General features: G+C 42.7%; 1 protein-coding gene across 8 annotated transcripts in view; it reads right to left on the bottom strand.

Moving 5' to 3' along the window:
- DENND1A (DENN domain containing 1A) overlaps positions 1 to 21,820 on the bottom strand; it is a 152,478-nt gene that overhangs the window by 96,227 nt on the left and 34,431 nt on the right. For all 8 annotated transcript variants that reach the window (XM_062505519.1, XM_062505520.1, XM_062505521.1 and 5 more), the window contains exons 4-5: positions 11,700 to 11,749; positions 8,798 to 8,917 (exon numbers count right to left, since the gene is read on the bottom strand). In XM_062505519.1, coding sequence (XP_062361503.1) covers positions 8,798 to 8,917; positions 11,700 to 11,749 — 170 coding nt within the window. The remainder of the gene's footprint in view (positions 1 to 8,797; positions 8,918 to 11,699; positions 11,750 to 21,820) is intronic.

The following is a 21,820-nucleotide window of genomic DNA, read 5'->3' as shown; positions in this document are numbered from 1 at the left end:
CTGCACAGCCCAGGGAACTCTGCCTCTAGGAAGCCACACAAAGCCTCTCTGCTGTGATTACAGTGCCTGGATCCCAGCTCCTATTGGAACAATATGCACAAGTTACTCAAGCAGCTTTTCCCAGCACTTCCACCTCTCGGCAGCCCCAGCGTCTCCAATTACCTCTGCATAACCCGAGGGCTCTGCCACAGCTCCAGTTTTGAAGGAGGAAGTTGCCATGTAATCTCTTTGGGAATGTTGTACACATCTGTCAGCAGGGACAGGATGCTCTCACTCCTGACAGATGCATTTGTAAGCCTTCAGACAGCAACCCAAAAGTGATCCATTTGTGGAAGAGAGGATCTATCCATCTTGTACTTTAACTACTTCCTCCCTGCCTTTTTGATGCCAGGGAGGGGGTTTTCCCCAAGGTGATGCACTAATTCAGTTTGTATTAGCTCTAAGATGAAGTTTCCAAGCCAGTCAGCCAGGGCCAAAGGTAATAAAAAGTGACATGATTTAATTACTTCTGTTACAGTTGTTCGGCAGCGAAAGAAGGCGTGACATGAAGGCCTAATTAATTAAGTAAAATTAGTTTCTGGTCAGAAGGCAAGACCAGTGAAGTAACTGGACTGAATGCAGTACTATCAGCTTTATCCACCAGCAGTGATACAATACTAACACTTGCCATTTTTGTTGTGATCCCTCTCATTGACATTTTACAAAAGTGTTTTGACGTGCAGTCAAGATTAAAGCCTCAACAAAATCTGCAATAAACTTTCTATGACACAGTTTCACTATTCTTCACATTTACTAAAAGTCAGCTAAATCAGTCAGCTAAATTTGTATTCCCTGGGTTGGCAATGTAGAGAGAAGAGGAGAAGCTTTCAGGACTGCAGGAATGCGTGGAACTGCACAGGTTAAGTTCACAGATTTTCTTCATGGATACAGACTTTAAAGACACAGAGGACAAGAAGTGTTTGGGATCACTGTAATGGAAGCAATAATTCCGCTTGTCCAGAACAAACAGCCCAGTGCTGGAAGCAGCTCCCTCTGGAGAGCACGGCTGCCGGTGGGAGCTCAGAACATCCCTGACAGGGTAAGGCCCCAAACCTGTTGCTACATGTCCTGGAGTGTTCCCATACTCAGGTTCTTGCCCTGCCTGCCCCAGCCCTGCTCCTGGGTCCCTCTCTCCTGCTGGCTCAGGGCCCCATGGAGGGTCTGGCTCTGGCAGTGTGAGCAGGGAGCGTGAGGAAGCTGAGGCTGCACCCCCAGCTCAGAAAGCAGGGAAGAGAGAATGGAACACACTCCGAGCTGAGCTGGAATGCGCATTTCTGTGGGACAGAGCTGGAACTCAGCTCCAGGGCTTGTCCTTTTGCCCAGCACTGTGGAACAAACCCCCGCAGCGCCATCGGTGCAGGTTCTAGAGTGAGATTTGGAAGCGTTCGCACAATTACGCTGCTCATAATTCAAACTCTGTTTTGTGTCTGTCGTTATAGGTCATTGTTGGCCAGATGGAAAATATTAAGGCAAAAGGATTGCAACTAAATCAATGGGCTGTAGAGTGCTGCCAGAAGGCCCCAGGCTAACTACAAGCAGATTTGCAGGCAGGCTCTGCTCAGGCACAAGGCGGGATCTGGCACATCCTCTGCCCTGCCGAACAGCAGGAGGGCACAGGGCCAGCTGAGAGCGGCTACTGTGCCAAACAGACTGTGCAGGGCTTGCTGCTTGAATGCTTCCACAGAAAGGCAGGATCCATGGGCTCCCTGTAAACAACTCCCTGTACTTCTGGCTGCTACCAACTCACAAGTGGGATAACTTCATCCCACTGCAACATTACTGCAGTACACAGCTCAGCCTCGGTACCAGAATCAACATGGAAATAAATAAGCACCAGTGTTAAAGGACAACACTTCGACTTTCAACTAAGAATAATGATGTGTACATGCACACACATAGTGAAACACAAAATCAGCATCTTTCCTCCAGTGTCAAACACCACATGGGCATTCTTTGTAGCCTGTGATTTACAAGTAGAAGAAACTTAGGTTTGACTATTGAAAATTTTACTCTTAATATTTATTTCCAATACCAGTACTTCCCAGAACATACAATTCTTTTTTTTTCTTTTTTTTTTGTACAGCTCGTGGCTGCACTTCTCAATGAGCAGGTCCAGTTTACCAAGACAATCTGCAGGAAAAAACATCTTCTAATATCACCCAAGTAACCTCTTATGAACTCAGCATCTGAGTGCAGCCAGAGATGCTTGTAGATAAACTTCAAACTTGCTAAATGGACATAAATAATTTCTGTTTCTAGTGGACAGCAAGAGAAAAAATATTAGAAACAGAGGGAAGCTTCTGCAGCAAAGACTTCCAATCCCCTGCTCCAGCCATAAGGCATTATTAGCTTATTTAAATTACTTTTGTCTTATTTAAAGCTATTTGAGCAAGAGGCGATACTAGGCCTTACAGGCCTTCTGGAAGAACTTTCTAAACTCTACAAAATGGTTAATGGTAGAGATGAAGATGGAAAACAACAAATTAGCAGACGTAATGCAAAATTCTATTCTTTTCCTGGAAGAGTGGTTTCAAACAGCTCATCTCTATCTTGTAAAACTTGTAAGGACAATAATGGAAAAACCACAGGAAGTTTGGAAAAGCTATACTGGACACAGCATATCAGGAAGAAGAAACACAAAGCAGATAGCTAAATTTAATTGATGTCAAGCCCCCTCTTCACTAGGTTCATCATTTTTCCACATATATTCTGACAAGCAACTGAAAATAAGAGCCAGTGTCTGTTTAAGCGAATCAGCAGGGGTAAAACCCTAAACTTTTGAGATGTAAACTGTTTTATAAACATGTCAAGTTAAGGCAGAATGCCTGCAGCACCCGGAGCCCCTCTGGCCCTGCACACGCCCTCGGGGCGTTCGCACATTTTCTGAGCCACTTCAGCTCAATTTCCTGTCACCCAGCACGCAGAGTTGCCCTGGTTTGCTACAGCTACAGCTTGTAAGAAACTCCAGTTTCTGTGAAAGAAGGTCAGGCTGCAGCTCCCAGTCCTGCCTGCCCTCTCCTCTTTTCTCTGTAAGGCCCATGCAAAGGAACTGAGCAATCTCTGCTCTGCAGCTCTCACTGACAGCCAGTGCAAGTGCTAAAAAAATAATAATGAAAAAAAATCTATGAAGGCATCAGAGGCTCAATAGCACCATTTTCATTCTGTGCAATTCTGTTGTAGTGTTGAATCAGAGATCCAATTGCCCATGATTTATACATGTATTTTGTGGCCTTTGCCATGTCTAACAGAAGCAGTTTGCCATTTGCTTTCATCTCCCAAGCATTTTAAGTAGAACAGGGATTCCAGGGTCGATACACCTCAAGGACCAAACAGACTGTCCAAAAAGTGTTCCAAGCATTTCCAGCCATTACCAAACATCTTCTGCAAGGCTTCAAAGAATCGTATAGATATGGAAGCAAAAACATTGATTTTGGCCAAATCAATGAAAAGGGAGAATTCTAGAAACAACATGACAATTACTATAAAACAAGCCACACCACAAACATTCCATCTCCTGCTACAGAGAAGGTGGCAGGGCTCTGGGGTTGAGTTTATCCCCAGCAGGGCTCTGGGGTTGGGTTTATCCCCTCCCCAGTAGGGCTCTGGGGTTGGGTTTATCCCCTCCCCAGCAGGGCTCTGGGGTTGGGTTTATCCCCAGTAGAGCTCTGGGGTTGGGTTTATCCCCTCCCCAGTAGGGCTCTGGGGTTGGGTTTATCCCCTCCCCAGCAGGGCTCTGGGGTTGAGTTTATCCCCTCCACAGTAGGGCTCTGGGGTTGGGTTTATCCCCTCCCCAGCAGGGCTCTGGGGTTGAGTTTATCCCCAGCAGGGCTCTGGGGTTGAGTTTATCCCCAGTAGAGCTCTGGGGTTGAGTTTATCCCCAGCAGGGCTCTGGGGTTGGGTTTATCCCCAGTAGAGCTCTGGGGTTGGGTTTATCCCCTCCCCAGCAGGGCTCTGGGGTTGGGTTTATCCCCTCCCCAGCAGGGCTCTGGGGTTGAGTTTATCCCCAGTAGAGCTCTGGGGTTGAGTTTATCCCCAGTAGAGCTCTGGGGTTGAGTTTATCCCCAGTAGGGCTCTGGGGTTGGGTTTATCCCCTCCCCAGCAGGGCTCTGGGGTTGAGTTTATCCCCAGTAGAGCTCTGGGGTTGAGTTTATCCCCAGCAGGGCTCTGGGGTTGGGTTTATCCCCAGTAGAGCTCTGGGGTTGGGTTTATCCCCTCCCCAGTAGGGCTCTGGGGTTGGGTTTATCCCCAGCAGGGCTCTGGGGTTGGGTTTATCCCCTCCCCAGCAGGGCTCTGGGGTTGAGTTTATCCCCAGTAGAGCTCTGGGGTTGAGTTTATCCCCAGTAGAGCTCTGGGGTTGAGTTTATCCCCAGTAGGGCTCTGGGGTTGGGTTTATCCCCTCCCCAGCAGGGCTCTGGGGTTGGGTTTATCCCCAGCAGGGCTCTGGGGTTGGGTTTATCCCCAGCAGGGCTCTGGGGTTGGGTTTATCCCCAGCAGGGCTCTGGGGTTGGGTTTATCCCCAGCAGGGCTCTGGGGTTGGGTTTATCCCCAGCAGGGCTCTGGGGTTGGGTTTATCCCCAGCAGGGCTCTGGGGTTGGGTTTATCCCCAGTAGAGCTCTGGGGTTGAGTTTATCCCCAGCAGGGCTCTGGGGTTGGGTTTATCCCCTCCCCAGTAGGTCCCCGGGTCTGTGGGCGCTGCCCGGGGCTCTGGGCAGGGCAGGGCAGCCCACAGCACTGTCTGTCTGTCTGTCTGTCTGTCTGTCCCATGGCTCAGGCCCTGCCAGCTGGCACAGCCAGGCCAGGAAGCTGTCAGTTCCAATCAGGGCCCGGCCCTGCAGCCCTATTAAAGGAGTCTTGCTGGTTAAGGGGCGGCCACTGTTTCCAAAGCATGGGAAAAAAAAAAATAAAAAAAAAAAAAAAAGGAAAAAGAAGGGCTCTGCTTTCCTTAGATTTGAGCTGGCAACTTTCACTGACTGGAGTTTTCAAGGAGCTATGAATGAGCCTAACAAAGGAGTTCTGTGGCCAGTTTCTGGCTGAAATCCATGTCAACAGTTTTTAAGGTCACAGGTCACACTAACTAACATTTATTCCCAGCAGACCCCGCTCTAAACACAAGCTGTAAGTAGTACAAATTTGGAATTTTTCTGTAATCCCTTGAGATATTCCTGATCCTTCCACATGTTTCTGCTCAATTAAAAACAATTCTCACTTTGCACCACAAGAGAGGCCCCTGCTCAGAAATCTTATTCTGTCCTAAGAATAAATGGACAAAGACTGCAATCAAAGGGAAGGAAAGGGGGGAGGAAAGGAACTCACAACAAATCACACCAAAAACCTCAAATAACTCCATACAGAATCACATTCAGTTAGTTACATTTTCTGCCATCTGTCACAAACTATTACGGATTCATTTCTTTTTATCTTAGAAAAAGAGTGGTGCAGAGCTCAGCTATTTTGGCCAAGAGGGATTTCCACACAAATGTTTCTGCATTTCACTTCAAAAGAATGATTTCGGTTTGGGTACAAAACCTGAATAACCCAACAAAACTTCAAATTCAGTAAAACTGAAATCAGAGTTGCACATGGGACCTTTGCAAACCAGTAACTGCCCAGGGAGTTTGTGAACCAAAGCAAAACTACTCAAACTTGGGTTTGCTTTTGTTTTCTTTTTAAATAATAAAAGACCAGAGCTCTTCGCTAAATCCAGAACTACCTACAGTGTTCTCCCTCAAAAGCCCATGTGAAATGTGATGCAAAATTAGAGTGGAACAATAAAAATTCAGCCTCTTGATGTATAACTATTAGGATTTATCCCACTGCAGCTGAAATCCTGAAATCCTTAAATAAAGCCATAGAAAGAAAAGACATTTGGGTACAAAATTCCCAAATCAGAACACAGACTTTGATGATTAGACATCAGCTCTTACTCTATGGTTAGAGAAAATAATTGAAAAGCACATTTTAAGTTTTATACCATATTTAATTGAAAAAGGTAGTCTGAAATTCCAATTTCTCTGGGAAAAGTGTGTGCCACAAGAACTCACCTGGGCTCACCCCAAACCCTCTGGGGTCTCTCTCTCACCTGGGCTCACCCCAAACCCTCTGGGGTCTCTCTCTCACCTGGGCTCACCCCAAACCCTCTGGGGTCTCTCTCTCACCTGGGCTCACCCCAAACCCTCTGGGGTATCTCTCACCTGGGCCGTACCTGCGCTCCCGCGCGCCCTCTGCTGGCGCCGCTGCCCCAACGCAGCCGCTCCGGTCACCCCAGGCGGGCCCCGCAGCCTCACCGGGAGCGACAGAACCGGGCAGGGAAGGGGAACCGAGGAAAAGAAGCAGTTTGGCACTGAATGGAGCGGCTCTACATTGATGACAAGCACAGAGCACCCCTGTGGTAAATACCTCAAAAGCAGGTTTCTAAGCAGTATTGGTTGGAACAGTCAAAGCAGTTCCCTGCCCAAGGGGATGGCCTCTCTGCTGGCCACAGGATAACCCCACTGCTACTGAACTCCAAGAGGAGCCTCGCTGTGTTCTGCATCCACAGGGAAAAGCCTCTGGGTCACTTCAAAGCTTAAGTCCAGACCCTGACTTCTGGCCCTTGAGTACTTTGCTTCCAGAACACTGCAGAATTTTTTTTTAAGTTGTCTCCAAGTTAAAAGTATTTGGGTTTTTTTTCTGCTGTTTCTCTTCAATAACTAATCTAAACATGTGATGATTTTCCACCTTCAAATCATTTTACCATGGCCAGATCCATAAAATTCCTGATGAGCTTGTGAATATCATCTCTAGCAATAAACCTCACTTAGATCTTATACTGTTGCTGAACATAGCAAGGAATACTTGAAGCTAGCTGCCATCCAATCTGTAATTTAAAAACAATTAAACAAACATTATTTTCAGGCCCATTTGCTTTTACTTACCGTTCTCACATTTTCCAGTAGGTTTCCCCAGACCCATTTACCATGCACCATCCTTTAGTACATAAAGGACACTGAGAAGATTCACATCAATAATGGGAGCTGAAATCCTGGCATAGAGGAAGTGATTTCATGATTGCTGATTTACACTCTTTACTATCCTCTAAAACTTGGAAGAACTTGTACTAATGATAAACTTTCTTTTTCTCATCAGTGCCCAGGAGAAAGAAGCAACAGGAAGGAAGAGTCCCAATCCGTCCACTGTGGTTGGGAGATTTTTTTTGGTTATGAGTTGAAGCAGAAGGCATTTAACTACAACAGAACTCCTCCATTTCTTCTTGGCACTCACTCAACATAGGGGAGCTGACAGCAAAGAACTCTTATCCAGGAGGGATCCAGAAGGGACCCAGACTATTCCTCATTCAGATTTTCTGTTTAAAACTGTGTTTCTCTTTAATTTGACATTAATCAGGCAAAGTTACCCTCCTTAAGGAGACACTGCCCACACGAGACTGAGGGAATCAGCTCCTGGCTGCACAGGGGAGCAGCTCTGTGGGAAGAGCTGGGGAACTCCTTCTTGCCTGCAGGATACAGTCCCTGCTGCTGGACTGCCAGAGCTAATAATAGCTGAGTGTCTGCTCCAGCAAAGACAGAATGGAAGAAGATACTGAGCAAACACCCATCACTCTGCCTCCCACTCAATTCATTAGGAATTTGGGTAGATCTCACAACAATTTCTCCAAATATTCAGCTCCCATTCCATGGTATTGCTGTGTGCAGCTCCCTGCAAGGAGAGATGAGCTGGAATTTTGCAATGTCCCCCCTGGAATGCTTCAGAGGGGCACATCCAGACACAGCCAGGGTCCCACTCTCAGGTGCCCCACACAAGGCAGGACAAAGAGAAGTTCCTCTGTCCTCACTCTGGCTGTGTCCTGTGCAAAGCCAGCCAGAGATGACCCTGACAGATGTGTCCAGCTGCTCACTGAGCAGTGTCCTCATTTGGGAGGCTTCAGCCCCAGCTGTGCTGTCACCTCCCTGGCTGTCCTCAGTCCCCTCTGTGCTGGCCTTACCTGGGCTACTGTTTCTAAACTTCCAATTCCTTGTGAACACACAAAAAGCAGAAAGTAGAAAAACAGGCAATTCTTAAATTTGTTTAAAACAAAACAGACCATTTGCCACATGAAAATCTTCAATCCATGGAAGTTCTTAATGAAGCTAAAATATTGGTAGACATCAAAATTTATTTACTGGCATGATTTCCTGAGGTAAATAAAAATAAGAAATTCTGGACTGTATTCTGACATGGCTGTGGGAGGTTATCAAAAACTACTCTGATAGAGCCTCTTGGCCCATTTTCTGTGAAATGCATAGTTCCAGTTTCCACTGACAGTCTTTATTATGCCAAACTTCACAAAACCCTCAGCAGGACAGAGGAAAGCTCACACATACAAACTTTGGGGCTGTGGAGAGCATCAGTGACATTCTCTCAGTTACCAACAGATGTTTTGTTAATAAAACTTGCATGTACAAATGTCCACAAAATGTCTTAACAAGATCAGTTGTGACAGCTAAAGATAACAGCTGCCATCATGCCATGTCATATCAAATTACTGCTAAGAGACTTTTTTTTCCACGCTGTTAACTCCAGAACGTTGACTACAAACAAATACAGTTATCTACAGAGGAACTCCAAGTGCAAGGGATTTTGCACCACTTGTGCAGAAGAGCAGTGACTTTGAGGACCAGATAGGGAAATCATTCTGAACAGCTGGAAATGGTAATTGCAGTGTAACTGCAAAGCCAAGCACTGCTCCTGCAGTCAGCCAGAAGCCAAAGCACAGACCTACCTTAAGATACAGAAGCAGCTCTTGGCCCCTGAAGATAAGCGACAGAACCCAAACCTCTGCTTGCTGTCAATGTCTGTGAGCACAAATGTGAAGTTCTGCCCAACTTGGTTAATGGCATGGCTGGAAACAGAGAGCAAGAGAGAAAAATTACTGAATAGCTGAGCTAACTGTGTCAAGTATCACATCCAAGTCATTGAACCTGTAACATTTCCTCTTTCAGCAGAGTTTTTTTGAGAAATTAACTAAAAAGTATGTACCCTCCAGAACCTTAAATATGCTTGATGAGGGAGGAGTGAGGGGGCTGTGGGGTTTTTTGCCCATTTTTCAAGTGTGGGAGGATACTAATAATGAGCTTATCTTAAAAAGAAAATGGTTCTGACTATCAGCCAGCAACCAACCTCATGTTCTCTCATATAACCCAAAATATTTCTAATTATAGGAAGTTAAGACTTATTTCAGGTCATGTTCTAGGGTTTTTTTTTCTCTGAGAACTGAGAAATCTGGCTTGCATTGACACGCAGCTTTACAAGTCTCTCCTACCAACAAATAACCTGGTAAATTCAAGGACATTTAACTAACAGTCACAGGCCTTAAGATTCTCATATTCTCTTCTATGATGCTACATGCAAAAAAACCCCAATTTTTGTGGGAGAGTACACACTCGGTGTCTAGAGGAAACAAAGGAAAAACAGACTTGCAGAAATAAAAGCTGGATCCAAATGGGAAAGATGTCACTGTCCAGCTTAGAAAGAAGAATCTTTCAGTGGATTCCAAACAGGGAAGAAAAAATACGCAGTGATGAACAAAAAGACAGATATTTAAAGCATTCCAGTAGTCTGAGAATTAGCCAGTGTAAGTACTATCATCCTCCTGAAATCTAAATGTCAGCAGAGCAACAACTTCCATAAACCACACTGAGCTGCTGGGGATACCCAAAAATCCCTCACTGGTGGTGTGTTTCATCTGTAAAGCTTGGATGTAATGTTACTATGGTGATTTTTGTATGGTGTTTTAAAAGGGGATTATATGCTTAATTTTAACAAGGTTGAGAGCAGAGCGTGTGTGAGAAATAGCATTCAAGCTGACAATTAAAATTATGGAACGGGGGAAAAAACACATTTCATTAGCAGCAGGGAGAAGCTTGTTTATTAAAGAACTCACACAAGCAGGTGAGTTCCTCCAGAGCAAACCTAGAGAGTCCTGCATTCATGGAGAAACCAAACCTTGCTGACAGGTCTTGCTCAAGTTTCAGTGCCAGTTCCTCACAGGGGAGGATAAACTTCCCAACATACAAAGTGTTCTTCCTAAAATTTTAGTATCAACCCTTCAGATTCACAGCTCTGCTTTCAAACGGGCAGAGGGTCTGTTTAGAGCCTCACAGGACGGGAGCAGCATAAATCTCATCTCTAATGGGGCAGACAGAAGTTAGGGCTGGAGGAAAGGGCAGGGAGGAGGATTTCCATAAAATCCCCCCAGCACCCACACCTGACTAACACAGTCCTGGCAGGGAGCTGGACCAAGGAGCAGCTCTGCACTCATTCCACCACCACAGCAGTAGCAAATTCCTGGTCCATTGCCTGAAGGAGCAGCCAAGCAGTCCCTGGGGTTCTGACCAGTGGCCACAGCACAGAACAGAACCAGTGTCAGAAGAATGCAGTGTCTGTGCCACTGAGAGCCAGAACCCCCAGTGCCACCACCATGTGCTTTTGCCTGCAGAGGAGAAGGAGCACAAGCTTCTTCAGCTGCCACAGCCTCAGCCTGGGCTGGGCTCTGCCTCCTGCAGTGTGGGAAGTCCATTCTCCATCTGAAATTATTAAGTATGTTCCGGGTGACAATGTCTCCTTTATGCTCAAACTGGCTGGCTTGCAGTGTTTCAGTGACAGTCTGTGATATTCAGACAGACAAGTAGATCCAGAAATGGGAATCACTTTTCATTATGTTCTCATTTGCACCCCATATGGGTTTTCAGTGTTCTATTTTTCAAAATGTTATATTGCTGAGGAAAACCAAAAACAACATAACAAACAAAACCCCTAGGTACAATAAATCTACACACAGAAAGCATAAATATTTCTAGTAGAAACAAATACATGAGAAAAATGTATGAGTATTTTCCTGCTTCCACCCCTTAAGAAATGAAAAGGATGAGCAGTAAAACTGAGATTCCAAATTCTAAAATGAGAAGAAGACTTGCAGCAGCTTAATCACAGTAAAGGTGGATTCCCTGAACCCAAACCATTCTGTGTCTCAGCTGATGAAGACAACTCATTCTGATCATGATGCCCAGAGATGAGATGAGCACTGGTGCAGCCTTTCAAAATTTAAAAAAATTTTGTTGCTCTTTTCATGAAACCATTAAGAATAACTCACAGTAAACACAAAGCTTAAAAAGTTTTACAGCTTCCTAAATTGCAGGAAGTAAATATTCTCAGATCATCTCACACTTTACAATTTCCCCTCCAAAATCAAAAGTCACATTAAGCAGCTGTTGAGTAAAGCACCAGCATTCCAGCAACACCAAGAGGCCTTTACATGTAAAGCATTTCATTAATTGTTCCACCCAAATTTTGGCAATTAAGAAATAAAATGCACAAGCAGACAAAGCTTTGATATTAATATGCATATTTCATCATTCCTACTCAAGCATTTTCCATTGTGCAGAAGTAAAACAAAACACCCTCACAGTCCTGCCACCAAACAACTTCAACTTTTAAAACTTCTTTTTGTTTCATGGTGCCCATAAAAACCCCAGGAAAAAGTGATTCTGAGACTATAATTTGCACTCAGGTGCTTTAAGTCCCAGTCACACAGACAGAACACTATGAATGGTATGGCTTTTATTTTCTACAGGGGTTTTATTGACAAGCTTATTTTCTTGTAAAGTTTGAAAAGCTAACAATACCTGTCCACATAGAAGGGGAAACAAAACTTGGTCAGAGTCTGTAGAACTTCCTGTAGAGAGAGAAAAAAAAAAAAAAGAGATAATTTATACATCTATGGGGACCAATAAATCTAATATTAACCACATCACACAATTTCACAACTTTGCCCTGAAGAAATAAGAGACAGATGAAGAAATATGGGCTTTATCAATTACATGGAAGTAGTACCGGGCAGTCAATCATGTGAAATAATAAACATGATCAAACTTCATTAAAAATGAAAAATTAATCAAGATTCACACATGGGCAGGCAGCAGGAGCCATCCAGCAATTCTCCAAAGAGGAGGAGGAGGTTGGGTAGTTGAGTGTTAACACCTCTCTGGGGACAGTCCCTACCCTGACCATATGGATGGGAGTGAATAACACCAAACCACATGGGCCTGGCCTGGCAGGGCTGCTCTGCTGGCACAGCTTCTGACTGTTACCTAGGAACAGAGGTCTGGGGGATTAGAGAATACTTCCTAACATCAGCAAGATAAATAACAAAAGATGAAGCCAATAGGTCTCATAGCAGGAATGTTTAATGTTGCCTACTGCTATTAGAAAGGAAATCTCAGAGTTAGAAGACTGATTAAAATAACGTGTATTAAAATTGATATGGATTGTTTAACCTATGAACCATTTTCTAGAAGTTGCAAAACAGCACCACAAACAGAAATGCATAAAAGCAAAGCAAAGGATGAATGTGAAAAGTGAAAATATGATCAGCAGATAAATTAATAATTTTCAACGTTACAACATTAAACAAATACAGTCACTAAAGAGGCAAAACCAGAAACACGTTAATTCCAAAACAGTTGTGTTCATAGACAAAAGCAAACCATTAGATCTTCAAAATTTGAATTCTGTAACCCACAAAACAACACAAAGGTCTCTCAGTTTGCAGCCAATTCATTGCTCATTCTCCTTCACTTCAATATTTCAGGTCCTGAAGTGTAAATTCTATTTCTGCTTTCGAAACCCTGAACAAACAACAAACCCTCTGACAAAATCAACACTTTTCTGACCAATAGCAATAAATTATCATCAATAACTAAATAGATGCTTCTCGCTTCATTTATTTCTAAGCCAAATGCCATCATTCCCAAATAAACTCCATCAATCTAATAACCTCTCCAGTGAAGCACAAAACATATTGACTCCCTTGCAGGAACATGTTCCTCCTGCATAATTCAAACAAGCTCAGCCCATCCTGAGCCGTGGTTTCAGGCTCAACTGCTTACACTCTTCTTTGGAGGTTTCTTGACAACTAAAATGTGGCAAGTTCTGAGGATTTCAGGCAAAAACAGATATGGAAACTTTGACTTCTTGACAGTTTATTGATAGATTATTTAACAACCTCCTGTTTTTAAAGAACAAGAAAGGATCTATTGAAGAATGCCATGTAGAGCAAAGACGTCTCCTCCTTTGAACTGCAGCAGGAAACTTGGAAAGAAGCTATGCAGATTGCAGAGTAAACTCTGCAGAAATCTCTATTTTGATACAAAATAATGCCCTGATAGTAAAGGTCTCGTTAATATGATTGGGTTCCCCCTGGTGCAGGATCTCTCTGACTTTCACAAGCTTGCTCAGGCACAAAAACTGCATCTGGACAAATTTTAACTATTGCACAGTGATCCTTTAACACAACTGAAATCTTACAGTGCAAAATGCCCAAAACAAACAAACAAACAAACAAACAAACAAACAAACAAATAACCACAGAAGAATTCTAAAATTGTGAAATTATAATATCAGGAGTACAAAGTGCCTGTATCTTTATTGGCCTTATCAATACACATTGTCCTCAAAATAATGGCTTTATCTGTTTTTTCAGAAACAAAATCATACAGATACATGCAATTCTGAAATAAAATAGTGTTAGAAGACAAAGCCATCAGTCACCTCAAAATGGCAGAATAGATTCTCTCCATTATTTTGATGACTAGAGTAATTCCTGTAACTGCAAGTAAAACCATTCACATAATAAAACATTCAGCACCTTATCAGCATTGTGTCACAGGAGAACTGCAATACTCAGAATTTACTCTGCACTTGTTCCTTGATATTTACAGCTTCCTAAATGCAGCAAAGGAAATGTTCATGTAAACAGGCCATATATTGACTCTGTATTGCTCTAAATTGCCTTCTCTTTCAAAGAAAGATTTTACAGTGATATTATCTGGTTTTGGCAATGTCAATGGACATAATTTGCCATTCATTATACACCAATTCTTATCTGGCTCGATTCACAACCAAAAAAACTAGCACAGGTTAACTGCAGACTTATTTTTCAATCATAACTAATGAAAGAATATAAATACCATATGTAGAATTAGATTTTAATTAGCAAAACTGCTGATCTTTTGCATGTAAGAAAAACAGTTACTGAAGAACTATCCCATTTCTGCTCAAGTTGCAAGCTTGTTACTCTAAATATAATGCTGCTTTTTTTGAATTATTTAAATATTCCTTAGTTTCAAAGATAAACAATACCTACATCATTCATACACAACATCCCACCCAACCTCTATAGGTGGGTTATCACTTATGACCTAGAAAATTCTTCATTTCTTTATGATTTCAGACAAAACAAAACAAAACCTAGGATCGCTCCATGTCATCATCTTCTAATCTTTTTTTTTTTTTCATCCAACATGAAGCACAGAGGAAGTATCAATAGTCTGTTTTCTTGCTTTACTCCCTTATGGCTATTTTCCTAAAGAAAAACCTGCATAAATGCCTGTAAAGCAGAAGCCCCTGAAAAGAAGAGCAGAACCCCCCAGCAGTCCAGGACAGGCAGCTGATCAACAGAAATTACCCGGGAGCTGCCGCCGGGGTCTCCAGGGGACCACACGCCAGTTCTCTGGAGCAAGCCCCAAGTTTATATTTTCACAAATCTTTTTACATGCAGTTTGATTTTTAACATTTTAATGAGCAAAAAGTGCATCTCCAGCAGCCAGCCACCAGAGCTAAAGTGCAGGGCATGAACCGTGTCCCGGGGGATCCGGCGCAGCCGCGGCACCGGGGGCTGCGGCACAGGCACCACCTGGCTCCCCGTCCCAAGGTTCCAACTCTTTTCATAATCAAAACACTGCTGACATTATAAACCCCACATGGGTTTTCTAAAATCCTTCCCAATCAATAAAGCCAGTACATAACTTATCGGAGACAACACAGAGCTCATTGATTAAGTTTGGTTCCAGTAGCGAAGTTTTCAGAATAAATGAGGCAGGAACACTGCGCTCAGCCCTTTTGTGTCACAGCACCTCTGAAGGTGAGGCAGGCTCTGCAAGCTCTCCTACACACACAGGACACCCTTGGAAAGCCAGGCTGGGAACTGGGCTGAACACACTACACACCGGGCTCGTGTCCCAAACCATCCCTCTGTTGCAACCAAACAGTAAAGAAAGCCCAACAATGCTGAAAAAATGTGCACATTCACTTGTGAATTTAATATGCAAGCTGTGGCTGAAATCTTTTTTATTTTTAAACCCTTCACCGTATGCTCCCACTTCCAAATCAGCAGAACAACTTCAGATTCTCTTAAATACAGTGGGTTGCTTCACTTCTGCTCAAATGAACATCACTAACAAATATCCCACGTGCAGCTGCAATTAAACTGCACTGATAAATGATGTGCAAATGGCTGGGCTAGACAAGGGTCTGCTGCAAAGTATCTGCTCCTAGAAAGATGCACAAGACACCAGAGATTCAAAGGGGAACAAGAAGTGCAGGGAGAAGTTGGACAGACAAGGAATTGAAATACTGGGAGATCTGTGAAAAATGCTGAATGATGAAGGTATGATACTCACATAGGAATGTGAGTCAGAGCAGGGAAACAGCACACCTCACAAACCAACAGGTTGGGAACCTGCAATGGAAAACCTGAGGAAAATCTACATGAAATTGGAAGGACCACCCAGAGCAGAGACAGGACCTTGAGCTGTGGATCCTGGAGGGGAGGGGGAAAGGAGGAACCCCAAAGCCCCACAAGTGTACACAACAAGAGAACAGGGCATGGCCAGTGAGAGGAGTTTTCCATGGAGAAGAGATGACTCTGATGAAAAAAGTGGATTGCTGTTTCATTTCCTCACCCCTACACCTGAGGCTGCTGCAAACAAAACTCTACACAGAGAAGGTGGGAACACAAACACTTCTCATCCTACCCAGCCTGAAAGGCCATGTGAACCCAGCAAAGCAGCATGAAACACTCCCTGTGCCATGGAGGGACACCAAGAGACTGCCAAGAACATCAGCAGCCTGAGCGAGGATGGAAGAGAAACTGCAGAACAAGGAGGGCCCAGAGGAGAAATGCAGCCAGGCTGATGGCTCAGGTATGTGAGCACAGGGAACAACAACCCCACCACACCAGTGAGCAACTTCTGCTGCCTCTATTGCTCCAATTTAAACACTGCAGAAATGCTAATATAGCACTAAAAAGTGCTAAGAGATTAACTGAAGCAAAATATTTTCTAATTAAATTTGGGTTGTCCATTAATCTCTCCTATACCCACAGAACTGTAAACTGCTCTTACATTTAATTCATCTATTTGGATAATTTTAAGCTAACGATTAATTAAATGATCTGCTGCAAGGGAACAACATGTTTAAGAATTCAAAAAGGCAAACAATAACCTTAAACCCAAAATTTCTCTAATTTCTAAAGGTTCTTCTAGTTTTGAGAAAAGTGGCACAACACAGGTTCTTTTTAAAACTCATTGCTTGTTTAAAATATTTATGTCAAATTCCATATTGCATTGGTTTTACAATAAAATCTTTCTGCGCCTTATATCAGTACTGAGCATTACTGAATTTTGTAATGTATTGAATATTTTAAGAAATTATTTTCATCACTTCTTCAAAAGAATGTTCTATGCCCAAAAAACCTGGACATAATTTGCTTAATATAATAACTTTAAATTGCCTGAATTTAGTTTTTTCTCTACTTTTCTAATTCTACTGGTATTCCAATACAGCTTTATAGCACTAGATTATCTATTTGTTCCAAAAATCCATCAGCTCTTTCTGAGCAATTCTAAAGCTTGAATTAGGGGAGGGTTTTTCTCCCAAAGTCGCCTGTCTCTGTCTGAGGGTCAGCAGGGGAACAGGGCCATACAAAATAACATAATTTCACTGAAGGTAACTGATTGTTCTCAGAAAAACACTGTTTTTTAAAAAAAATAAATAACAAAAAAACCCCCAGCATGCACATCCACAATCCTGGAAACAGGAAGAGCAGAAGATAAATAACATTTCCTAAGCATACTGAGGCCTGCTAGCATTTAAATATTTTAAACGTACAAAATATGTGCACAGATGGGCAACTTTTCTCCTTGCATTACTAAAAACATATTTCAAGATAAAGCTCCAAATCCCTGAATTTTTTAAACCTAATTGTGACTCTGTTTCTTAGAATTCACACCCCAAGGCCAAAGCTTTCCTGCCACCAGTCCTTCAAATCTGATTTGGACATTACACGGGAGGAGGCTCCAAGCCTCCCTGAGGTCTCACTCCTTTTACAGCACACGCAACACCAGCAGATAATGGGCCTGTGCTGAATTCTGGGCTCTGCTCAGCTCCTCCTGGGACACAGGCCTAGCAGATGTGATAAAAACTGTGTCAGAGAAGTAGCTCTAGTTTTTGCCTTAATGACAACTTCAACCTCTCAACTCATAGAACAAAAGAACAGGAATGACTATTACTTTTCTCCAGTAGAAAAAAAAAATCTGAAAGTAAAGCTGAACTAAATATTTAAGCAGTTTTTCAAAGAGATGTCCTCAACAAATGGCTTTAAAACCCCTTCTATAAAAGCAGAGATTCAGTTTCATTCTAAGAGAAATAGATTTTAGCTAAAAAAAAAATTCTACAGCTACTGTTCTACTTCTGAATAATTGTTCCAGTCTTAAATCACAAAGAATTGAAAAATTATACTAACAGGCATAAAAAAAAAAATCAAGTCCAATTATGTGCATAAACAGTGATTAATTGGTAAAGGTAAGAAGTGTCAATAGCAGAGAGCTGGAACACTGATTCAATTAAATGTATTTTAAACATTTAATGACTAAAGCCTAGGAGTATTTTCACTTGCAGATTTAGCAGAAACAAGGTGAGAACTATTAGCTGTGAAAAGATAATCACATCCTGCTCAGCCCATAAGTCAGTTGCACAGGTACACGACACCAAAACTAAAGCTTTAAATCTATCCTTGGGTTAGCATTTGTTAAATATTATAATTCTGGCTTAAGATGAGTGGCCCTTTCAGCGTGGTCTCCATTGCTCTATTCAGCTCCGAGCACATACCCACTTAATCAGCAATCATTGTTCTCTGAGGCAGGACTTTGTTGTCAAGACAAGCACTGAAACCTTTAAAATATTTCAGAACTGGCATAAGAAAAAAGTGATCTTTGTCAAACAAGGACAAATTTATGCAAATCTTTTATAAACATTCACAAACATTTATTTAGCTTTTGAAATGTTGGCCTCATTTGAGAGCATGAAAATGAGGGGGAAGTAGGAAGATGCAAAGGACAGCTTAGAGGCTGGCACACTACATAAATATTCAGAAGGAAGATTATAGGATTCATGTTAGGCTGTCTTAGGTTTCTCCAAAGTCCACATAGAATACCGAAGAACAAAACTAACGAGAAGTAGAGCAGATGTCAGACAATGCACCAGCCCTCTTTTCCACACTCACTTGGCTATACTTCGATGCTTTCATTTTTTTCTTTCAATATGGTCAGGTCATTCAAGGATTCTCCTATAGACTCTGCATTGTGGCTACAGCCCTATAAGCTGGACCTCTGTCAGCTTTCCAAAAGTTGCTGATGAAAAGGCATTATGCAAATTGTACCTCTCTTACTCTCTTTTCAGGAAAAAAAGCCTCCAGTATGCAGTCATCGGAGTATTGGAAGTCCCAGCCTTCATTTCTGTATGGTTGTGTTTGCCTTAGGGCCATGCTGCTTGTTTTGACAGTGGATCCCCCCAGATAGTTGGGATTAGTCGAGCTTGTTTAGATAAACTTGAAATCAAGGCCTTCTCTAGGTAGACAGCTAGATGTAGCTACTGAGTTTCCAGCTGCCTTCTGCTTTTATCCCAAAACAACTGCAGATTCACAGCAGAGATCACAGCCACAGGCTATGTCACATACATAAGTACAAAATTAAAGGCTGCTAAAAGAAGCCTTTGTAAGTCTTAGTGCTAAAATAAGGAATCTGTACCGCATAGTTTAAACAAATTATTGAAGAAGCACCAATAAAGGTCTGCAGCGGAGAGTTAACAAGACGTGCACGAAAGAAATGCTCTGTTTACATAACTGGGCAGCATCAGCCTTTGCTAATCACCACTGCCCCTCCACTGAGCAGCCTCCCCAAGATACAGGCAAGGAAATACTGGGAAGCACTGCCTGCTACAGCACCCAAAAAAGAGCTCTGTTCATTAAATACAAACTTTATCATCACAGGAGACTACTGTAGCAGCACTGTTCCAATTAGATTTTCAGTCATACATACAACCAGGTTTGATCTTTGCTGCAGTCAGATAATGCAAACAATAGGAATTCATTCTCACAAATATAATATGTTAAAAGAGAAGGGCCAGAGCTCCAAGCCTAAACTAAAACCTAAAATCAAATCTCACCCATGTCACTACATTACACCTTTGTAAATCTGCACTGTAGTTCAGTCCCAGCAGGAGATTCATTTTGCATAAGGTAGGAAAAAAGCCCCCCAAACAGTATGGACTTCTTTAAAGATTGTAATCTCTTCTAGCTGGGTGCAGATTTTCATATACACTACTGCCACATTCAGGCACAACAGATGGGAAACTGAATTAAAGGAAAAGTTAATCCCTAGGATGTTATCAACAAACAACCAGCAAAAAAAAAGGAAGAGAGAAACAAACAACTTAGTTCAACAAATAGTAAATATCATTACAAATCAACTCCCGTCTCTTGCTCAAGAAGAAGGATGTGCAGAAACTTGAAATGTTTAAACTTCAAAGCCAAGAGCAGAATTTTGTGTTTAAGGGGACGAGGTAAGGATTGGTCACCAACCTCCACCTCTGTGCACAGGAGGTCTCTGGAATCACATTTCTGCCCTTTCCATATTAACAGCAATTCTACCATCTCTCACTGTGAAACCAAGTAATTTCACTGAAAAGGTCTTTTATGGAAACTCAAAGCGTTAAAAACTGTGAGAGATTATCATTAGACTTCAATTTCCTCCTGCACTTGTTACCAAAGAGAATCCTGAAGTCCCTTTGTCATTTCATACCATGAACCCCACCAGTGACACCCTCAGCAGAAATATCCCAGGGACTGGGACCCCAAACCAACGACTGAGCAAACACCTGATTCCCAGCAAGGAAACCAGTCCCATCAGTGCCAGCGGACTCGGAAGAAAGCAGAACAACACTGGGAGAGCTGTTACCTGACAATGCAACCTGGCTGCTAAGGACACAGCTGCCAGTGCTATCAAACACCGGCAGCTGGCACAAGCATTCGTCCAACTGCTGTGCCCAAGATGCCCCTCTCTGCTGAGCCACGTGTCTGAAGCTGCCACTAAAAGTTGTTTAACGCCTCCCTCACCCAGGTAATAGCTGCCTGCTGCAGGGAGGAAGTGTAACAAAACTAAACAACCATCCCAAAGGGGGCAACAGCTGACCAACTTTGAAACTTCCCAAGGCCCTGCTTCTCAGGCTCGGATTCCCATCGCACCGCTTTGAGAATTCCCGAAAGAACAAAGATTAAAATGATGAGTATGATGAGGACGCTCCTGCCCACAAGGCAAGAAGAAGTTTTCTAACATACTTTGCAAAGATGAGATGGAGTCAATGATCACCTCAGACAGCTGAAGGTTATGAGAGGATAAAGCTTTTTAAATTTATCAGCATTTCTACAACTTTCAGATTTTCAAATACGAGAACATGTTAGAGAGAATTGTGGCCAAAACCTGAGAGCTATAAAAACATTCATTAGCCCTGGGAAGTGGTTTTTACTTCAAGAAAGGAGAGCTGATATGACCAAAGATGACCAAACTCAGAATCTAAATTTTCCAAGTCCAAAGCAAGGAGCTTTGGACTTCCCTGGTTTAACAAGGGCAATGTCCAGCTTGTCCCTGTAACATGCCACCAGTTCCATGCTGCTGTCCAGACACACATGAAGGTTTGAGTGTGTGAATACCAGTGAGTGTCACCTCATTTAAAGAAACCCAGCTTTACTTGCAGTAAATTTTATACCTTTATCAATAAATTTAAACAAAAGTGATAATGATTACTCACTCTAGACCTGATCCCATAACCTTTACTCACACAAGCAGTCCCACAGGATTTTCATATCACCACCTCAGTGGATAAGGGCTTGCAGGACAGGTTTTAAATTATTCATATATTCACAGATTTTTAAGACCAGAAGGGACCATTATGATCATCTAGTCTGACCTCTTGTATAACAAAGGCCATATGATTTTAGACAGTAATATTTGCACTCGCTGAATCATCTGTAGTGAGCTCAAATTGTGTTTAGCAAACTTCCAATATCAATTCAAATATTTCGTGACAGAAAACTGAAATGGTTTAGAAAGTGGCTTGGACACACTTCATCACAGTTGAACCCAATTACTGCTCAATTTCTATTCAGAATTCTTCTGACTTCTGGACACTGGCTTCTGTTTCACAGACAGACTCCAGAGTCCACCACTACCTCAGGTACTTTCAGGCCAAAATCAAGCAACCTCCTGAGCTCCTTCAAAACATTAATTGCCAGTTAAATACTATTTGCTTTCTGGACTTTTACCACTCCTGCCCTGCACCATGACTTCTGAGACACAGACACCACAAGTGAAAAGACATTCAATTAATGCCATCAGTGATGCACAAACAGGAAACCAAACATTCCTACCTCAGCTCTTTCCCACATAGGATCATGTGCAGCAGTGACTTCAACCACCAGCTTAAAGACAAAAACACCAGAACCACTTTTCTATGTTTTCTAAATTACTAACTGCTCAGCCTTTCTCACCCAACTTCTTCATCTGCTCCTGAAAGGACAGCTCTTATTTTAAATTACTCTTAAGACAGTTTTTATCATAGTGTATGTACAACT

Source organism: Cinclus cinclus, chromosome 19 (genome assembly GCF_963662255.1).
Source record: "Cinclus cinclus chromosome 19, bCinCin1.1, whole genome shotgun sequence".
NCBI classification, from domain to species: domain Eukaryota; kingdom Metazoa; phylum Chordata; class Aves; order Passeriformes; family Cinclidae; genus Cinclus; species Cinclus cinclus.
Note: the sequence above shows the minus strand (reverse complement) of the source record. Positions and strands in the feature narration are given on the sequence as shown.